Genomic DNA, 19,475 nt, shown 5'->3' on the forward strand with positions numbered 1-19,475 from the left:
AGTATTCTATAAAATATTAATATACTAGAAAAGTGTTAGATGTGGGATGTGAGAAAAGGAGGGGGAGTCAAGAGAATAGCAAGTTTTGGGGCCTGAACAGCTGGAAAAATGGCATTGACCAAGACAGGGAAGACAATGGCTATAACATCAAGAGAAAAGACATGTTGCATTTGAGACTGTTATTAGACATCTGAATGGAGAGAACCAACAAGCAATTGGACATATAAGTTTGGATTTGCGGAGTGAGGTTTGTTCTGAAGATAAAAATCTAGAAATATCATGTGTATAGTATTTAAAACAATGAAACTGAATGAGATCACCAAGGAAGAGTAACAAGGTCCTAGCCCTGGAGTAACTCAACATTGAGACCTTCAGGACAAGGATAGCAACCAGAAAATAAGACTGGCTTATGAGTACAAAGTCTGAGGGTAGCAGGCAGTTGGGAGTATGTTGTGCCCTGGAAGACAAAGAAGAAGATTAATGAAGTGGCGAGGGGGCGGGGGGGGGGGGGGGATCACCTGTGCCAAATGCTATTGATAAGATATGTAAGATGAGAATTCACCATTAGATTTAGCAACATGAAGACTATAAATGTCCTTGCAAAGTGCAGTTTTAGTGAGATTATAGAGCCAAAGTCTGAAACGTGCTTAAGGAATAATGGAAGGAGCAGTGTAGGAGATAGTAAATATAGATCATTCTTTTCGATTTCCTCCAACAGTCTTGGAGCAGCAACTGATGGAGAGAGTGGGGTGAAGATAATATTTTTTCTTTTTTTTTTCTTTTTTTGGTGTTTGTTTGTTTTAAGATGGAGGAAATAACAAAAAGAAAATTGACCATATAGGAGAGGGAGGGAAGAGTTGCTGGAGCAAGTTCCTTAAGTAGGTGAGAGAAGGTAGGAGAAAGTGGAGAGAGTGCAGGTATAGAGATCAGCTTTCAATCCAAGTACCTGATCAACAGGTAGGAAGGCCAAGTGTGAGGTTGTAGCTGCTGGTAAATGGGTAGAGATAGTGGAGAGTCTCTCACAAATACTTCATTTTTCAATGAAAGTGGATGGAAGCAAGATCATCAGTGGAGAATGCAGATGGATAAGCAGGTGCTAGGGAGTTGAAGAGAGGAAAAGATGAGAAATAGACATCTAGGAGAAGGGGAGAGTGAACGGAGCAGTATAGTATGATGGTGGGGAAGCATTAAGAGTATGCTGGAGAATTCTGATCATGAATTTGAAATTTGACCATTCAGTGTGGTTGTGTATTCTTCTCCTAACAAATTCAACTTCATGGTATAGGAAAAGAGAAGGTGGAGATATGGATTTCGTTAGAGTTATAGTAAAAAGCAAGTTTCACAGAGAGGTAAAACAATAGAAAAGCAAGACAGGAGTAAAAGGTATATGCAAAACTGTTATTATAGTAATTGACTGTGGTATTAATTTACGCTGAATATGGCTGTGTCAAAGACGTACTGATTAATGAATGAATCATTGTCAACTAAGGAAGATATACTTGCATTTCATAGGCCTCGCTCTTTTACTCCACCTTGAGAGTTGTACAATAAAAATTGTATTAGAACAAATGAATTATAGAGTCATAGTTATAAAAACTAAGGCCAACAAATATTTATTGATTATATCCCTCTTTTGGAATTTATTCCACAAGTAGAGCATAGAAGCTGATACAGATGTATCAGAAAACCATGAAATATATTGTATATCAGGAAGTGAATTCAAGCATGAGGATACTCATCATATAAACCATGTCGTTAGTGTGTTTTTTTGTATGTGTGTGTGTGTCATGTGGGAAAGTGGAAAACAAGATTTTTATATAAACTAATATTGGGTATTTGGAGGTACTGTGTTAAAGTCCAGAATTATAGAAATTAGAGCATAATACATTCATAAAGGCAATACTGTTGGTTTTTTCTATCCAAAATAATTTCTTCTTTCCTATTTTATACATGTATTGCTATGTTTGCTTATTGTTATTACTATCTTCAGTCTTTATTTAATTCATCTTTATTGAGCACTGCTATAAATAGCATATTTTCCTATGGACCAGGAAGGTTATAAAAATGAAATCAGTCATGTTCCCTACCCCTCTGGCACTTACAATCTAGTGTTGAATTCAGAGCTATTCACACATATCTATAAAACATGAGTAGAGAGTATAGGTACACAGAGTATTAAAAATGGTAAGAAGCAGTCTGGAAAGAATATGGAAGTTTCTTTTTAAAAGATTTTTATTAAAAATATAGCTAACATGCAATATTATATTAGTTTCTGGTGTACACCATAGTTACTCAACATTTATATACCTAAAGAAGTGATCACCATGATAAGTCCACAACCATCTGACACCGTACTATGCTATCACAATATTATTGATTATATTCCCTATGCTGTACATTACATCCCCATGACTTATTTGTTTCATACCTGCAAATTTGAATCTCTTATTCCCCTTCACCTTTCTTCCCCTTTTTTCAATTGCAGTTGATATTCAATATTATTTTATATTAATTTAAGGTGTACAGCATAGTGGTTAGACATTCATATAATTGAAGAAAGATCCCCCTGACTAGTCTAGTACCCACCTGGCACTATACACAGTTATTAGCATATTATTGACTATATTTCCTATGCTTTATTTTACATCCCCAGGACTATTTTGTAACTACCAATTTGTACTTCTTGATCCCTTCACCTTTTTTACCCTGTCCCCAATCCCCTCCCATCTATCACTCCAATAAATCTAGTACCCATCTGACACCATACACAGTTAATATAATATTATTGATTATACTCCTTACACTATACCCTACATCCCCATGACTACTTTGTAACAACCAATTTGTGATTCTTAATCCTTTCACCTTTTTCACCCATTCACCTAACCCGCCTCCCATTTGGCAACCATCAGTTTTTTCTCTGTATCTATTACTGTGTTTCGTTTTGTTGTTTTGTTCTTTAGATTCCACATGTAAGTGAAATCACATTGCATCTGTCTTTCTCTGTCTGACACTCCACTCAGCACAATACCCTCCAGGTCCATACATGCCACAGATGATAAAAACCCATTCCCTTCCATGACTGAGAATATGGCAATTTCTTAAAACACCAAACATGTACTTACCATACAACTGTTAATATACTCTAGGCCATTAATCCCAGAGAAATAAACACTTACGTTCACAAAAAAACCTATACACCTACACGTAAATGTTATAGTAGCTTTATTCATAATATACCCAAAAGCTGTAAACAACTTTGCCCTTCAATGAGTGAATGCATAAACTGCCATATATCCATACCATGAAATACTATGCAGCAGTAAAAAAGAATGAACTATTGACACACACAACTTGGATTGATCTCTGGGGAATTAGGTGGAGTGAAAAAGCCAACCTGCAAAGGTTACATACTGTATGATTCCCTTATGTACCATTCTTGAATTGACAAAATTATAAACAAAAATAATAGATTAGTGGTTACCAGGGATTAGAGACTGGGGATACAGGGAGGGAAGGAGACAGGTGGCTGTGAGTAGCATGAGGGGTTGTTGTACTCAAACTATTCTGTACCTTGACTGTGGTGGTGCTCACATAAACCCACATGTGATAAAATTTCATGGAACTAAATACACACATACAGACATAATTGCGTGTTTTTAAAACTGGTGGAATCTGAATGAGGTTTATGGATTGTCTCAGTATCAACTTTCTTGTTGTGATATTTTATTATAGCTAAGCAAGATATCACCATTGAGGGAAACTGGATAAAAGATACACAGGATCTCTCTGTATTATATTTTTCAACTCTACGTGAGTCTACGATTGTCTGAAAATAAAAAAGCGTTTTGGTTCGTTTTTTTTTTTTAATAGTAATTTCAGAAAGGAGGAAGTCTTCCTCAACTTCATCCACTTGAGGGAATCAAGGAAGGGTTCATGGAGGAGGCATCATTTGAACTAAACGATAGATCCTGATATAATCCAGTCACCCTATGATGAATAAGGTCTATCATTTTTAAAAGTTGAAATGAAAATTAGAATAACAGTCAGAAAAAAACTGGACAACATGTTTTGGAATGATCCCAAAAAAACTTCTTTTGTAGAATCAGAATTAAAAACAAACAAGAAAAAATAGCCCATTCTGTTGGTCTAATTATCTCTTCATTTCAAAAACATTTATTCAATCTATTATGATCAAGTAAGACTGTAAATTCATTACAACAGTTACAATAGCACCACTTGTCAAGCACCTACTATGTTCCAAGAACTGTGCTAAGCACTCAAACGTTGCCTCATTTTAATCCCTACTGCAATCATTCCAGGTAAATATTAGTGAGTGTTTAAATCACAAGCTTTAGTCACACAGTTAGTGTAAAATCTGGCAGTACTCATTCCTTAAAAATCAAAGTGTAAACAAAGTGTAAACAATAATTATGTTTTCCACATCATACAAAAATAAAAGATCAATTTAATAACATTTATTGAAAGACTATTATTAGATACAAAGCACTTTACTAGGTGCTGTAGGAAGAGAGATAAAAGATATAGAACCGCTTGCCCTCTGTACAATTAATAAATATTATTTGTCATGACTTAACTTTCTCCGATGAATTGATTAAAACAGACATGTCTAAGAATACTGAAACCCTTTATAGGTTATCTTTCAAAAGATAATATCTTTCACTTTAAAAATATGAATCTGTATTATCTATTTCTCTGTGCATATAAAGTTTGAACTATTAGTCATATTTTCACTGTGACCCAAGCTCAAATTCTCCAACTTTTGTAAAAGAAAATATCAAAAATATTTTTCTGAGGAATATGATGCCATATTCTGAGGAATACGAGGAATGTGATGCCATTCTAAAATATTTTTCTGAGGAATATGATGCCATTCTAAAATTTGTCAATTTAAATCTCTTCAAGTTTGTTTGCAGAGCAGATTTTAATGTCACATGTTAATAAATTTTATTTTATTTTGGAAATACCTACAGAAATCTGCAAAATAATAATCATATTGCCAGTTTACATGGATTCATTTTTAAATGCCTTTTCAAATATGAATTGTATTCTTTCTGTTTTACAAGACACTTTTATTATTACTTGAAGATACCTTTCTTCCTTGTATCTTCCTGTAGCTTGCAGATGCCACCTAGAGGCCCGATTGCAGAATGTATGAAATAAGGGGGACCAATTTTTTAATGGAACACTGAAAGTAATTTACTTTGAAATGTACTTTAAATCTTTGTTTAAAATTCATCATTTCCTTTGATCTTGTTTTCTTCTCAAAATGTTTTATTAAATGGAATAAAAACAGTTTCTGCAAAATTTTTAACTATCAATTCATGCCAGTTTTCGTATTTTAGCCAAGTGCCTGAATTTTATCAGTTCATAGGCCAATGTTATTTGGGACAATAAAAGTCAAAATACTAATGTTGGTTTTCAAAGTGGTGTGGTGTAATACAGAACTTGTATGAGTAGCTTTATACAATTGAGGGAAGGATAAGGAAAGATTCAGTGAAATCTCGCCATCAGCATGATGTATGTCACAGCACCATACCTAACTTTATAATGGCCTAGACCACTTGAATGATGTGTCTCTAACAGCTCATCAGTAATTTACCAAAACTAAAATTATGAAGGTGGCTACTATTAGGCTTTTAATCTTTCATTTTGTATCCAAGCAGTTAGCAATTCAGTGCCATACTAGATTTAGCAGGAAGTCAGCTTCCAGGGTATCTGCTCTATACCTTCCCATCTGGACCCAGATAAGCCCGCCGTGCAAGCCTGGGATGAAACCACAGCAGCGAGGGAAGAAGATCTGCAATTATTTCAGAATGTTGGTATGAACTCCTAGCTTCATTGGCATGATTATAATACATAATTTTAAATAAATATTATTCACTTTAAGTTATTCAGAACAAATACATTATATAGAATTTGTATAAATATTGTCAGTTGCAAGAAAATAGAATCTTCCCCACATTTATTTCTGTAGTTGTTTGACACACACACACACACACACACAAAAGCTATATCTTGGTTTCTCTCTATATTTCCTTAACTTAGTTCCTATTCTTTTTTCATCATGAAGTATTTGACCTTCTGCTGTCTCTGTTTGACCTTCCATAATGAATATAATCATTTTCCTCATTCTGCTGAGAAAAAACAAAACACCCAATATTTTTATGTATATAAAGATGTAGTTTTTCCTTTTTATATTTTCTTTTATTCTTTGTCCTGCACCTTGAAAGTAGAAATTTACTGAAATGACAGAAGCTGGGAAAATGAAGGAAGGGATCACTACTTATTGTATATATGCATGAGAAATTTATGTCTACAAGGCAAAAATTTTAATGACAGAAAACTGGAAAATAAATGAATATAAGTTGAGACTGAATCCATCTCACAGAAGCAGGATGCTCACATGTGGAGCAGAGCTAGGATGGAAATTATGCATCAGGCACACAGTTTCATTCTATGGTCAGATCCAGGGGATCTGCAAAGCTTCTGCAATTCTGTTATTTCGAAGAATGGCTAATGAACAAAAATGCATTCCATTCTACTAGTTTTTTCTCTCTTAGATACCAGTTTGGGAAGTGATCCAGTCCCGGAGGGCAGTCACTCTTGTATAAACACCAGGCTTATTGGGTTGCCCGCATTCATCTCCCCAGCTCACTATTCCAACAAGGTACCAGATATCTCTAGCATCTGAACTAACCAGTGGTCCTCCGGAATCACCCTAAAGGAGAAGGAAGAGATTAGTAATTAATAATTCGTTCACTATGGAGGAGTTTACTATTTCTCTAACTTGAGTTTAATGAAAGGGGGGCTTTCAAACATCTTCAGTGTGTTCAAATGCACAAGTGATTCCCTCTAAGTCAGTAATTCACATAAAGGAAGAGCTCCACCACCTGGAGAATTGGCTTAGCCTCAGGGTTCAGAACACTGATATTAAAGTCTCCATCTCTTTGGAGAACAGTGTTCATAACCTGTCAGGTATGTCAGACAAAATAACTATCCATACTGGTTGCCTCTTTATCAGTGTGACACACCTCCCGAAAGAAGGGTGATGAGTCTATCACTGATAAAGAGCACAAACATTAGAGTCAGACACCTGGGTTTAAATCTCAAGTCTGGCTCTTCCAAGCTGGCTAAGACCTTTAATTTACTTATTTGTAATGCTCTTAATAATACCTACCTCTGAGGATTATTTTGTAGATTATGTAAAACAGTGGGCAAAGTGATTAGCATAGAGCCTGGCACAAAGCAGGACTTAGTAAATACATATACAAAACCACAAATGCCAATTGTGTATTTCTTGTGAACTCCAGAAAGCTATTTCCTTAAAAGGGTCATAAAAACAAGGGACTGACTGATTATTCCTCAAATTCCTGGTATCATTAAGTATTAAGCACTCTATGAAACTCTTAATTAATTAATTAGCATATTATCTCATTAACTCCTGTAATTCTGGCAATGAAACATGGGATTAGGTTTTATTTTCTCCATTTAACAATAAAGAAACTGGAAGTCATACAAATTCTAGGCAGACCAGTTTAGGATGAAGAAATAGTTGATGCCAGAGACAACAAAGTTTAACTCTGTTTAAGAGACAGGAGTAAAGGAGTCTGAGAATAAAGTAATCAAAGAAAAAAGACGGCAAAGTACTTAACAGCAATACAAGATGAAAAATACAGTGATGTCCAGCAAGTATCAAATAGAGAAAGATATAGTCTGTTCTGCTAACACTAGTTAGCCCACGCACTGTTGGTGAATTGGGAGTTGTGTCAGTATAAGATGGAAGTGATGGTTTATATGTGTTTGTCTCACTCAGGGAAGCCAGAATAATGGGAAGAGAATTATAATCTTTAGGAGAAAAGGAAAAAGCTATCAACTCAGCTATTCATAGGCAGAAGCCTTTGGGGCCCTATTTTAACAAAATGTTTAGAAAGTGCCTATGCCTAGAATCACCCCCCACACATACACCACCACCACTACCACCACTACCACCACCACCACCACCACCACCACCACACATACACAAAAATGCACAACCCAGCCTGGCTTAGTTCTTAGATCTTGGCTTATTGCACTGCCTTCTCTGCTCAGGGCTACATCCCCACATGCATTGTGTCAGCCCCAGGAAGCTGGTATTTCTCCTCTATTGTTTCTGTGCATTTTTAACATCCCGTAAGTCAGCCACCAGCCAACCTGCGCATTCTACCTGCCTACACCATCCAAGTTATTTTTCAAGATACAATTATTTGTTGTTGTTTGTTCTCTAGTTACAAAGTTGCATAGCTTTTGCAGGATCTGTTGGTCTGTCTCTAACCCTATTTTTCCCATAAATTCTAACATTTTTAGTGAGTGGTTCAGTGAGAAATAGAACCAGAAGTTTATTCAGGGATGCACATAACAGAAACTTTTAAAATTAGAAGAAGCCAAACCAGGAAACAATTTTAGTGATCAAGATAAGAAGTAATGAAGGAATAAAGTGTTAACAGAATGAATGGCGACAAAAGAAATAAATCTGGGAGAAATATTCTAGGACTTGATTAACTCCACATGAAGGAGATACAAGAGTGAAAGATTCCAAGAATCCTGATAACATAAGTGAGAAACTTGAAAATGGGAAATCCCGTTTAACATTTCATGATGCCCATTGAGTTTGTCATTACACATATACAAATTTTAGTCTTATATTTACAACTTAAAACATATACACATAAAGAAACATGGGTTGGGAGTAGACAGAAATATGAGACTAAATTTGGACAAAAGGTTAGTTCTGGACATGTAGATTTAGAAGTCATTAAAGTGACAGATGAGTTCAAAGAAAAGATAGCTTCTTTCAGTAAATATATAGAGAATAGAAAAATTTCATCTGAGATCTGAGTCTTGAGACAAAGCCAGGCTTAGACAGAGGGAGAGAAAGAAGAACCAAAAGAAGAGACCAGAACTGAGTGCTTGGAGAGGAGGGGAAGAAAACAGCATGTTTCAGAACCATAGAACCAAAAGAAGGATCATATTTTAACAAAGAATAGGTAGCAAAATGCCACTGAGATGGGAAAGAATAGGAGACACAAGTAAAGATTTTTGCATGTGAGGCTATTGATGATTTTTGTGATATTAAAACATAGGAAGCCAGTCAAGTGACAAAATTGTCGGTGCTAGACATAAAAGAAAAAAAACACACAAAAAAACGATGGGTGCCAGTTCCCTCCAGAGATAGCAAAGTAAAGTACTGTAATCCAGGGCTAAACTTGGTTATCCATCTTTAATTTCCCAAATTTTTAAAGAACATTCATCTTTAATACCATCATCAAAGTAGCATTGTAGAATACGGGATATATTTTTCAGATGAAATTGTATGACATCTATGATTTATTTCAAAATAGATCTGTAATTTTGGAGTGGAGGGGAGGGCTGAGAGGATTGTGTTAGGATGTACAGGGAGGAAATAAGATTTGTTATGAGTTTAAAATTGTTGAAGCTGGGTGATAAGTACATGGGGGTTCATTTTACTGTTCTCTCTACTTTTGTGTGCATTTGAAATTTCTGTAACAAAATTAAAAATGAAAGACTAAAAAATAATACAACTGTTCCTCTGATGCTTTTAGGAAGAAAGTTACTATAAATAGAGGCTGAGGTGTTTGAATGAAGATCGTAAATGATGATCACAAATGTGAAAGCACAAGATGTTTTCAATGGTTTTAGTAAAGTTGGAGGCAAGTAGGATGAAGGTGATTAAGATAGAGAAGATCTACAATAATGTCTAAATAATGATTATAGATTCTGTTTTCTATGACTATCAACAAGACAAATAAAATAGAGTTGATTCTCATTATTCATGGTAGCTATGTTCTATGAAATTGCTGTAAACACTGAATTAGTGAATAGTCAATCATTGCTCCTAGGAGAACTACAGGGCTAGGTTTCCATGAGTCTCTAGTCAGGTTTTTGTCAACTAATCAATACATAAGCACCTCTGATGTATGTTTTCTGTTTAAAGACACATTATTTAACATATATTATTGATTAATTAACATTGAACTCACAGCCAACAGAACTAAAACTCATGCCTAATGAAGTTTACCTAACATACACATTTTCTCCATAAAGCACATCACAGCCTTCTTGCACTTCAGAACTACAGTTGGGGACTATTTTAAATAGCAAAATCACCAACAAAAAGCAGAAAAATGTGGCACTACATAGGCCACAAAAAGGACATAAGTTTGTGGTACTAAAGCCAGAACAAGAAGGCAGCATCACTTTTTACAACCTGAGGTGGGAGCATGCTCATTGGGTGACTCAAGCTATTTGCCACTTTGCGTGTGTTCGAGAATGACCATGAAAGCGCCTTGAGTACTGACTTTGAGATTTTCAAACAAATCTTAACAAGTAGGTAAATTCACAAGTATGGAATCTGCAAATAATGATAATTTAGTGTATTTCCAGTGACATTTTTATTAAGTTGGTTTATTTTAGTACATTTATTTACAGAATCAACTTGAATTTTCTGTAGAATTTTGTAATGGACCCACTCTACATTGTTTCATGTCTTGCTTCGTGAACAAATAGGGCCTCAGAGCAGAAAAAGAAACACAGGGAAATAAGTTCAGTTTTGAGCATTTGCCAAAAGTGTGCAGAAAGGTTACAGTTGGGTAAAAGAGTTTAATGTAACCAACTGAACTAAAGTGACCGACTCAGAGGTAAACGTTGGAAAAGGACTATGGTGAAGTCAGCTGTGCATTAAGGGAAGTGAAGCCCATGAATGGAAAACACAGGTGCAGTGTGTATGAGAGAGAGGAAAAAATGGAAAGTTGCAAAAAAAAAAAAAAAAAAAAAATCTTAGAAATGAATGATATCCACTCTATGAATCCAAACTGGAAAACATAAAGAATACCATGAAATCTCAAAGACCAATATGAGGCTTAAAGAGCACATTAAATATTAAGTCTGTCAAATCACAAGATTAAAATTATAGGCGTATTTAGAGACATACCCAAGGAATCAATTATTGATTCCTTCAAAGATTTTATCAGCAGTGTTCATAAAGATGTAGACGTCATGGTTGTCATACCTGACGAAAGCACAAAGTTGACAGCGCTAGCCTATGTACTGGAAAGCAAAATCAAGGTTCAAAAAGATGTCTGTGCTCTGGACCCAGATGGAATAGACACTCCTTTTACCCAAACAAAATACAGATAAAAACAAAAACAAAAGATCCTGGGCATTAGAAATAAATATAAAAGGATTCTGAAAGGTAGAGCAAAGAAGGTCGATAAGCCAAGAACCTCAGGACTCAAGGAATGACACAGGAGTGAGCTCCCTGGACCCTGGTTTTTTGTTTTGTTTTGCTTTTGTTTTGTTGTTGTTGTTGTTGCTCCTGCTGCTGTTGTTGTTGTTGTCCTTTCATTTATCCTGGGCATGGAGCTGAAGAAACCAGCAACCTGGCAACAGGTGCAAATGAAAAAGAAGCCTCAAGAAAAAGTTTGTTTCTCTAATCAAAGAACCAGAAAGGAAAGTAACCTAGGAAGACAGAAAAACATTTAGACAATATCCTCTCTACTCTAGCCAAACACAGAAAACAACAAACAAAAAACATGTGGCCCCATCCCAGCCCCTGTCAGTACAGGCTATGTGGGGAACTTGGAATTCCACCCTTGCCATTGTATTGAGGCCCAACGCCCCCACCAAACTGGTGTCAGAGAAGACTGAGTGGGGAGCCAGACTTTCATTTTTGCCAGGTGACAACAAAGGCTTCCTCCAACTTCCCGGTGGTGACCAGCTGGGGAGATACTAGAGCACCATCCAGTGGTAATGAGGTATAACTCTCCCTCCCACTAGCGTAATACCAGAAGAGACCTAGAAGAGAGTCAGGACTCTCACTAGTGCCAAGCAGGAATGAGATCACTACCCCATGCTGTCAGTGGAGGCCCCAAAGGGAACAGTAACAAGGTGCTCCAGCCAGACTGATATCAGCAGAGGCCTACTGAGGAGCCTGAAATTCCACCTCCATCCAGCAAAATGAGGCACTACTCCTCCACCCAAGTGTCAAAGGAGGATGAGTGGGGATGAGACAGCACTTCTCTATCCCCTCCAGTGTCATGTCAGTAGAAGCCTGCTAAAATACAAGATTTAAATAACATCCAGACTCTTGTAGCAATACTCAAAATATCAAAGGTGCATTTGAAAATCACTCTCATACCAAGAACCAAGATAATCTTGAATGAGAGAAGGTGATCAACAAACACCGACACTGAGATGATACAGATGTTGGAATTGTCTAACATAAAATTTTGAAGCAGCCATTGCAAAAATGTCTTCACAAGCAATTACCACCATGCTGGAAACAAATGAAAAAAATAAGAAGTTTCCACAAAGAAATAGAAGATATAAAGAAGAGTCAAATGGAAATCTTAGAACTGAAAATACAATGATCAAAATAAGTATTTTAGAAACTTACTGGATGGTCTTAACAAAAAAATAGAGATAATGGAGATGATAGAATTAAAAATCAGTGAACTCGAAGATACGATGATAGAAATTACCCAATCTGAACAGAGAGAAAGAGAAGTTGAAAAGAAAAAAATGAACAACAGAAGCTTAGGGTCCTATGAGACTATAACAGAAGAACTAACATTCCTGCCATTAGAGCCTGGAAGGAGGCAGAAAAGAAGGTGGGGCTGAAAAATATTCAAAGAAATAATAGCTGAAAATTTCCCAAATTTATCAAAGAACATGAACATGCATCTGAAAAAGCTTAACAAACCCTAAACAGGATAACCCAAGAGATAGTCTAGTCAAAACACTAACAGATAAATAAAAATAGAATTCTAAAAAAAAAGCTACTGTATGATTCTATTTATATAGCACCCTTGAAATTACAAAGTTATGGAGATGGAGAACAGTTTAGTGACTGCCAAGTGTTAGTGATGAGAGAGGGATTAGGGGAGGAAAGTAGGTGTCACTCTAAAAGGAGATCTTTGTGGTGATGAAACAGTTCTCAACTGTAGTGGTGGTTACATAGATCTGTACATGTGACAAAATGCCATAGAACTAGAAGCACACACTGTACCAATGTCAATTTCCATATTTTATATTGTCCTATAGTTATGTGAGATGTAACCATTGGGGAACATTGGGTGAACAATACATGAGACCCCTTTGTACTATTTTTGCAAATTTCTGTAAATCTATAATTATTTCAAAATATAAGATGAACAAAAATTGTGCAGCATGCTAATAGGTCAGACTACTTACCTGGCATGCATCTCTTTTTCCTTTCAAGGAACCAGCACATAACATTCTAGGAGTTAAGGCATTATTGTAAACTTGAGGTTCATTACAGATTTTAGTGTCTATGAGATTCACCTGTACTTGCCGAAGATGATTTTCACTGTTACCTAAAGGGAAAAAAAATAGTCTCTATATTTGTAGATATACATATATTTTATAAACCTGAAGAAAGTCTTTCATAATTATTGGACAAGATGTTGGTATAGAATCTTAGGATATGAATTTTTTTTCAAATATAGTAACATTTGGGGAGAGAATTCTTTCCTGTTTTAAATAAAAATTTAGATGCCTAGGAAAAAACCTCAAGTTGTTTAAATAATTTCCATTCCATTGTTAAGCTTAGAAGGTATTTTGGGGTGGGGGTGGGAAGGAGGGCATAGTGGTTTTAGGATTCTCTGATCTTCATAATTTGATATATTAATGATCCCTAATCTCTTATGCTGTTAATTCCCTGGTTAAAAAGTTCAAAAATATTTATTCTTTCAGACACATTGCCAAGCACTATTGCTACAGTAGTACTGATGCACTTGACAGTAACCTAAGGCATAAAGGAATTCATGTATCTTCTAAGTGACTTGGTTTACCTGCAGGACCTGACTTGGCCCAGGTTGATATGACCAACCCACTAACATATTTTGGCATAAGACATTCCATTCTTTGAATGCCTTAGAATACTAAATTAGATTACTATGATTTGAGTTTCTCTTCAGATCCTCACCGTCATTTTTCCGTGCTCCAAATCCAGTCACAAATACCTCATCACCTGGCTGGAACTCATGGGATGCATCAGGGAGACAAATTCTGTGTACTGTATTTGTGTAGGGAACAGGGCTAGAAAGCTCTGCAACTGAAATATCATAGTCATGTGATGGATATTTGTATTTTTCATGGATAATTATCCTCCGGATGCCTTTTTTCATTTTTGGAGGATTTATTGTTACTCCAAAGGAGGCAGTCCATCTGGATGGGTCATTATACCTGGGGAGGAAAGTATGAAGAATAAGTTCCACTCTACCATGCTACCAATATAATGATTTCTACTAAGCAATTTAGTGTACAGGTGTCAGTATAAGTTTTTCTTTTTAAAATTATAGTTTCTGTGTATAGAAATAAACTCTTTCCAATCCAAGAATCAGGTTCATGGGTCAGATCAGGTAGAAATGCCACAATGACATGTTTCTTGGGATATACATGCTGCTTTGCATGCTGAGTCACCCACTCCAGATCCTAAGACCTTTAGACATTTCTGGGCATCAGTGACTCCAAGGGACTCACTATATTTCCAAGGATACAGGAAAGCATATCCTGTACAGAGAGAACTAAATGTATTCTATGTGCACCATGTTAACTAACTACAAACATACATACACATTTCTCTGAAAACAAAAATGGCTACACAAAACTTGAACAAAGGATTACTATACTGTAAGCATTTTACACTGGCTTGAAAGGTTTCCATTCCTTGGAATATAGCTATTCATCTGCATAATTTGTTACTACCAGATTCCTTCACATTTAATTGTCATCATGTGAAATTTCCCCATTGGGGTCAAACCTACAATCTACCTATCCTCCATCTTTAATAATATGCAGCAGAGAGATATGGCTCTTCTCCAGCTCAAAGTCCAAAGATGACATTAAAATTCCTGCTCCCTTTGACAAATTATTATTATTTATCAATGGATAATTTACCTACAGGGACTTCAGTGCCATTTCCATTTTCAGACTATAAAACGTCTTACTGCAGTTTGTGTTTCCCACTCTTTGTGACATATATGTTCTTTACTATATACTAAACTCTTTATCAAACTTCATAAGGTATTTCCTTCTTCCCAAGCCCCAATACACTCTGCTTACTCCCAATCGCTCTGGAGGTTCAGGACTTACGTTCTAAAGCAATGAGCGGCACTCACAAGCCATGTGCCATTAATTAAAGTCGCTCCACAGCGATGGATCTCATCCCATTGCAGGCTAGCTTGCCACGGCCATTCACCCTCTTCTACCTGTGTCCCACCAACAATCCTGAGACTCTGTTTTGTAGTTTTACTTCTTCGAGTCCCACAACCTGCCAAAGAGAGATGATGCATTAGTTAGCAGTTGTTTTTAAGTATCAAATTATGTTACTATGTCCCAAATTTCTGATACTTTGTGCTCAAATAGTATCAAACATTTTCTCTTGTTCTTACCTTTCCTTAAACTGTGTGTTTCATTATTTAACTTTTATTCATCATGTAAGATTTAAATCAATCATTACCTCCTCTAGGATGCCTTCTCTAACAATTCCCTATCCCAAAACTGCATTAATTACCCCAAACTGCATTAATTATGACTTTCTTAATGCTTCCATTAAAAAAAATTCTCTTTCTTGCTCTCTCTCTCTCTCTCCATATATACATATATATACACACACACATATATATATACACATATATATGTGTGTATATACGTATATATATACATGTATATACGTATATGTATGTGTGTTTGTATATGTGTATATATATGTGTGTGTGCGTGTGTGTGCGTGTGTGTGTGTGTGTGTATATGGAGAGAGAGAGGGAGTGCCATATATATATGTGTGTATATATATATATATATACTGGGGCTGCCAAAAAACTGTATACAAGTTGACACTTTGGACACAATGGAAAACAGATAGTTTTCTGTAATCAGAAGTGTCTGGGCACTGGTGGTAACCACGTTGAGCACCTCTCATAATTGCAAAAGTCAAACATGACTTGTATTCATCTTTTGTTATCAGTATATATTGAGTATTACAATTTTAATAGTTTTTTTCCTTTCTTAAAATGTGTATACATTTTTTTGGATATATATAATCTTCTTCAACATTGTTTATTACAAGGTTTCTCAACCTTGGCAGTATTGACATTTTGGGATGGATAGTTCTTAGTTGGTGGGGGGGAGGGGCTGTTCTGTGCATCATAGGATGTTTAGAAGGATCCCTGGCTTACACATACTAGATACCAGTAGCACTTCCCACACAAAAAATGCCACCGTGGGACATGATCTCTTGGGGATCAAAATTGCCCTTGTTTGAGAGCTATTGTTTTAGAATTATGTGTTCATGCACTAGTCTTGTACATCTAGTCCCATTAGAATATGAGCTTCTTTAGGCAGGGATAATGTCTCATCCTTTTTATATCCCTATTGCATAACATAGCACTAGCACATAATATGTACCTAATATTGGTGGCAAGAATATATGCCATTTAGGTCATGGGATTATCCTTTGGTTCCATGTTTATTGAGTAGTACATTGTCTTCCATCTTTAAAAATACATGTAAATGTATTCTGTACTAATTCTGTAACTATCAAATATATTCTCCAAATCCTGGTGGAGTACTTTGCTCTGAGGAAAGGAAATACTAGGCCTAGCATCAGTACTTTTAAAAAATGAGAAATATATTATCTGGGCCTTTAGTAATTTCATCAGTATATACTCCAACCCAATAATTGACTGTGGTTTCCATAATATGGGATTAAAAACATCAAGAAGATTTTATTTATTGTAGAGTAATGCCTTTCTGCCTGTAGTTGAAAAATACCGATGTACAGATTACTTTTGTATAATCTTTAGAAAACTTTTGTGAGAGTATATTATAGATATCTTTAATCAAAATATTAAGAAGTATTTTTTGTCTCTTCTTTAACAACTGCACAACTCACTTCCACTACACATCTGCCATGGGTCCCCCGACACATTCACTCCAAAACACTACCAATTTTATTATTCTTTAGTAATAAAATGTGCCTCAGAGATAAGATAAAGCACCATGAGCTGTGCACAGATGAATCAAACTTTGTTCTGACCCTATAACATCACACAAAGTAAGGCTAAATGATTTAATGTTAACTCTTTACATTCAAGTAATGTAATTTTAATAAATATATTAAACTTACAATTGTTCAGAAAGTTGTCTGTTTCTGTGTTGTTGATTTCTGAAATACACAGAAATGGTGAACAGGGTCAGCATATCAGAATTTCATAATGTCTCTGAATACTTCAAATACTAAAGGCTGCTTAATTCCATTTTAAGATAGTATCTCTAGATTGTGAAAAAAGTAACACAGTTAGTTTATCATAGATGTGGTATGTGCATTGCCTTGGGGGAAGGGGAGAAAAGGGGAGATCTGAACAATGTTTCTTAAACAGTGTGGATAACAGTCACGTAGGGAACACTGTCCTCATTTAAATTCCTGTTCCTCTTCACATTAATTCTGATTCAGTAGTTTCGTATTGAAGCCCAGGAATCTGAGTTTTATACCAGGGAATACATTCAAGTAGCCCGTCTCTTTGGGTTGAATATTGGTCCAAACCACAGTATTGATTCCTCAAATGCAATGATATTTTTATTGACCATTATTTCAGATTGATTTATTAAACCTGTAGGCATAGTCCCATTTGTATTAACATATCCAAGAGGCATCTCTATAAATTAGTTCTCACTCCCATTTGAAACCAGTGTTATCCCTTTATAAGTCTTCTTTTCTGCTGAACTTGTAGCAAGAAAATTTACTCTCATATTGTCATTCAACTCTAGCCAATGGTTCCTTAGCTTATTGACTTCTCAAAAATTGGGCCCAAACCATAAGCAAACAATAAGCCAACTAACAGATACATAAAGCTCTAAGCACTCAAATGTCCTGACTCAGGAGATTTCCAATGACCAAAAGTATTCTCTTTGAACATGGCAAGATGGGAGCTCCAAATGCAAAAATCATGATGTTATTTTTTCTTTTCGATTTAATAGTATTGACTTATTACAAACCTGTATTCTAGAAAGGCTTCTTTCTGACTTTTTCTATTCTGGCTGTTTTGGGGAGAAATGGCGAAAATAAGATAGAAGTGACAATTTGTTCTTAGTAAATATTAAAAAGCACCACCACTGATCTCCCTCTTTCAATTAACCTGTTCCCTTCTATCTTTAGCTCTTCTTAGAGAAGGTTCTGGCTTTGCATGTTGATGCTACTGACAGGGTCAGCTTCATGGATTTGTGACTTGTGTATCCACACTGGGTCCTGCACTCAGCATGGCCTTGCACTTGGTTTCATGTGTGCGGTCTTGAATCTCTTAATAATTTTATCTCATACTTGTGTTTTGAAAGTGAAGTCCAGTATGAAAATGGAGTATGGCATGAGCAGAAGAGATACATACAATACGTATATCCACAGGTTTTTGTCACCCCATTTATATATAGTATTACTAATACTCTACTAATTCAGGATTCTGGTGGACCCACAATGTTCAGCAAACTCCAGGTGAGTACAGAATAAGTGTGTGATGTCTACCACTAAAGTAAGCAGAGTGCAATGACAGTCCCAGGAGGCCGTGTTTTCTTTTTCAGCCAGAACTTGCTTAGAAGGCGGAAAGAAGGCAACAACATTCTAATAGACATGAATAACCAAGGGACCCTATCGTATTCTTTCTTGCTCTCATTATTCTTTGTATTACCCAACAACTTCTGCTAAAAATAATGACGTAGAAGGACTTTTTAGTCCACCCTCACTTAAGCTGAAGGTAGAGCGCATTCATAGAATGTGCATGTGTCAACAAGTGAAATAAAAAAGGTCAAGTTAGCCTTGTACAGTGTTTTCATTGATCTGGTAAAAACCGAAATACATGTATGTATGAGCTATGAAATACAGTTGTATAATTTTTGTGATTCCACATAGAAGTTAAATGCTCTTATATTTGCATTTTAAATTGACATTTCATAGTATGAAGGTGAACAGTAAAACTCATGGTAGTAATTTAAATTTTTAATTTTTTTTATTTAGAATGACATTAATTAACAAATAAAAATACCATGACAAGTCAAAAGACACCATGAAAGAAAAAAAGTCTTATATTTTAGTACCTTTAACAGTCTTTTTAAATTGCTTTTTGAAGAGTCCAATATTTTCATTTTGCGCTGGGCCCACAAATTATGTAGCAGGCCCTGACTAGTGAATTCTCCATTTCTAAGCAAGTAAGGGTAGCTGACCATCAGGTTAGGCCCCTACTTAAGTCTACCAGCTTTTATATTAGCACTATGTATTCACTCTTTCTATTTGCCCCCTATGGTCTAGTTTCTAGTGCTGCCATATTACATACTGTATCCACTAGCCATATATGCCTACTGACCTCTTGAAATGTGGCTCATCT

At 35.8% G+C, this 19,475-nt stretch overlaps 1 protein-coding gene across 1 annotated transcript in view; it reads right to left on the minus strand.

Moving 5' to 3' along the window:
- Positions 1-2,730: 2,730 nt before the first annotated feature.
- LOC109436815 (transmembrane protease serine 11E-like) overlaps positions 2,731-19,475 on the minus strand; it is a 42,156-nt gene continuing 25,411 nt past the window's right edge. The window contains exons 6-10 of the mRNA XM_019715642.3: positions 17,231-17,269; positions 15,196-15,373; positions 14,027-14,286; positions 13,273-13,415; positions 2,731-6,742 (exon numbers count right to left, since the gene is read on the minus strand). Of these exons, the coding sequence (XP_019571201.3) occupies positions 6,581-6,742; positions 13,273-13,415; positions 14,027-14,286; positions 15,196-15,373; positions 17,231-17,269 (782 nt within the window). The 3' untranslated portion in view covers positions 2,731-6,580. The remainder of the gene's footprint in view (positions 6,743-13,272; positions 13,416-14,026; positions 14,287-15,195; positions 15,374-17,230; positions 17,270-19,475) is intronic.

The sequence above is a fragment of the Rhinolophus sinicus genome, chromosome 1 (genome assembly GCF_057876585.1).
Source record: "Rhinolophus sinicus isolate RSI-liver-muscle chromosome 1, RSI-T2T, whole genome shotgun sequence".
Classification (NCBI taxonomy): domain Eukaryota; kingdom Metazoa; phylum Chordata; class Mammalia; order Chiroptera; family Rhinolophidae; genus Rhinolophus; species Rhinolophus sinicus.